The sequence below is a fragment of the Silurus aristotelis genome, assembly GCF_946808225.1.
Source record: "Silurus aristotelis genome assembly, chromosome: 23".
Lineage (NCBI taxonomy): Eukaryota > Metazoa > Chordata > Actinopteri > Siluriformes > Siluridae > Silurus > Silurus aristotelis.
This window is the reverse complement of record NC_139596.1, coordinates 236,081-237,556: the sequence shown is the minus strand read 5'-3', so window position 1 is coordinate 237,556 and position 1,476 is coordinate 236,081. Positions and strand designations below refer to the sequence as shown.

The 1,476-nt window shown below is 34.8% G+C and overlaps 1 protein-coding gene across 5 annotated transcripts in view; it reads right to left on the bottom strand.

The window, feature by feature from the left end:
- Positions 1 to 672: 672 nt before the first annotated feature.
- The window catches only part of osmr (oncostatin M receptor), a 22,274-nt gene continuing 21,470 nt past the window's right edge, over positions 673 to 1,476 (bottom strand). For all 5 annotated transcript variants that reach the window (XM_083527116.1, XM_083527117.1, XM_083527114.1 and 2 more), the window contains one exon: positions 673 to 1,256. In XM_083527116.1, coding sequence (XP_083383242.1) covers positions 1,253 to 1,256 — 4 coding nt within the window. In that variant the 3' untranslated portion in view covers positions 673 to 1,252. The remainder of the gene's footprint in view (positions 1,257 to 1,476) is intronic.

The following is a 1,476-nucleotide window of genomic DNA, read 5'->3' as shown; positions in this document are numbered from 1 at the left end:
CTCTATACAGTAACATGACCATATACAGTAACATGATTCTATACAGTAAAATGACTCCATACAGTAACATGACCATATACAGTAACATGCCTCTATACAGTTACATGACTCCATATAGTAACATGACCATATACAGTAACATGATTCTATACAGTAAAATGACTCCATACAGTAACATGACTCTATACAGTAACATGACTCCATACAGTAACATGACCATATACAGTAACATGACCATATACAGTAACATGATTCTATACAGTAAAATGACTCCATACAGTAACATGACCATATACAGTAACATGCCTCTATACAGTTACATGACTCCATATAGTAACATGACTCTATACAGTAACATGACTCCATACAGTAACATGACCATATACAGTAACATGTCTCTATACAGTTTTTCATGATGCTTCTGACTGTTCCTGGCTTCTGCTGCATGTTGTTTCACTGCTGCACAAACTACAATATTCTTCCTCATGTGGTGTTTTTAGCAGTGTTATGGTCACTTTCAGATGATTCCCTTCTGTGTTTATCTTCACATTATACACAATATATATATATATACATATACAATATATACACTAGTATTGTAATGTATGTTGCACATTTGCACTCTAATAATATGTTAATTGTATATTTGTATAATTAAATATTTATATTATATTTATTTATATACATTTTTATTTGCACTTCTGGTTTGATGCTGCTGCATTTCATTGTCTCTGTTCTTCTCTTCTGCATAATAACAGTCTAATCTAAAACATTACAGAAGAACATGTGAAAGTTCTTTAATAGAAAAGCTTCAGTGTGGTGGTGCTGCAGATGGAGATGTTGATCCTGGTGGACTGAGGGATTCAGTGACAGAGGGGGATGGTCAGAGAAAGTAACAGCTGGATGTGGAGAGACTCTGTGTGATGAAGAAGTTGATATTTTGTGAGTATCAGGATCATGGATCAGACGTGTTACAGATCTTTGATTATTCTCTGATTGATGTTTGTCCATGTGGTCTATTTCTGGTCTCAGGGTGGTGATGTGGAGATCATGTAGCCACTGCTGCTGGACCCACAATGCTTTGTGTGTTCAGGTGTGTTGGAGAGCAGCAGGTACGTCAGGTTGGTCACCGTCATGAACTCCTCAGGATTTGAGTGAAGACTGAAGAACGAGTGCATGTGAATTTCCTGTTCCATGATCTCAACATCACAGCTTTCACACTCCTCCACCTCCAGAGCTCCGATCTCCTTACTCACCTGCACAGGTATTATTATTATTATTATTATTATTATTATTATTATTATTATTATTATGAATATTATTATAAATATTATTATTATTATTATTATTATTATTATTATTATTATTATTACAGTGGTCCCTCGCTTATCGACTTTAATCCATTCCTTAAAACCGGTCGAAATTCGAAAAGGTCGAAAAGCGAATGTAATTATCCCATAAGAAATAATGGAAAAC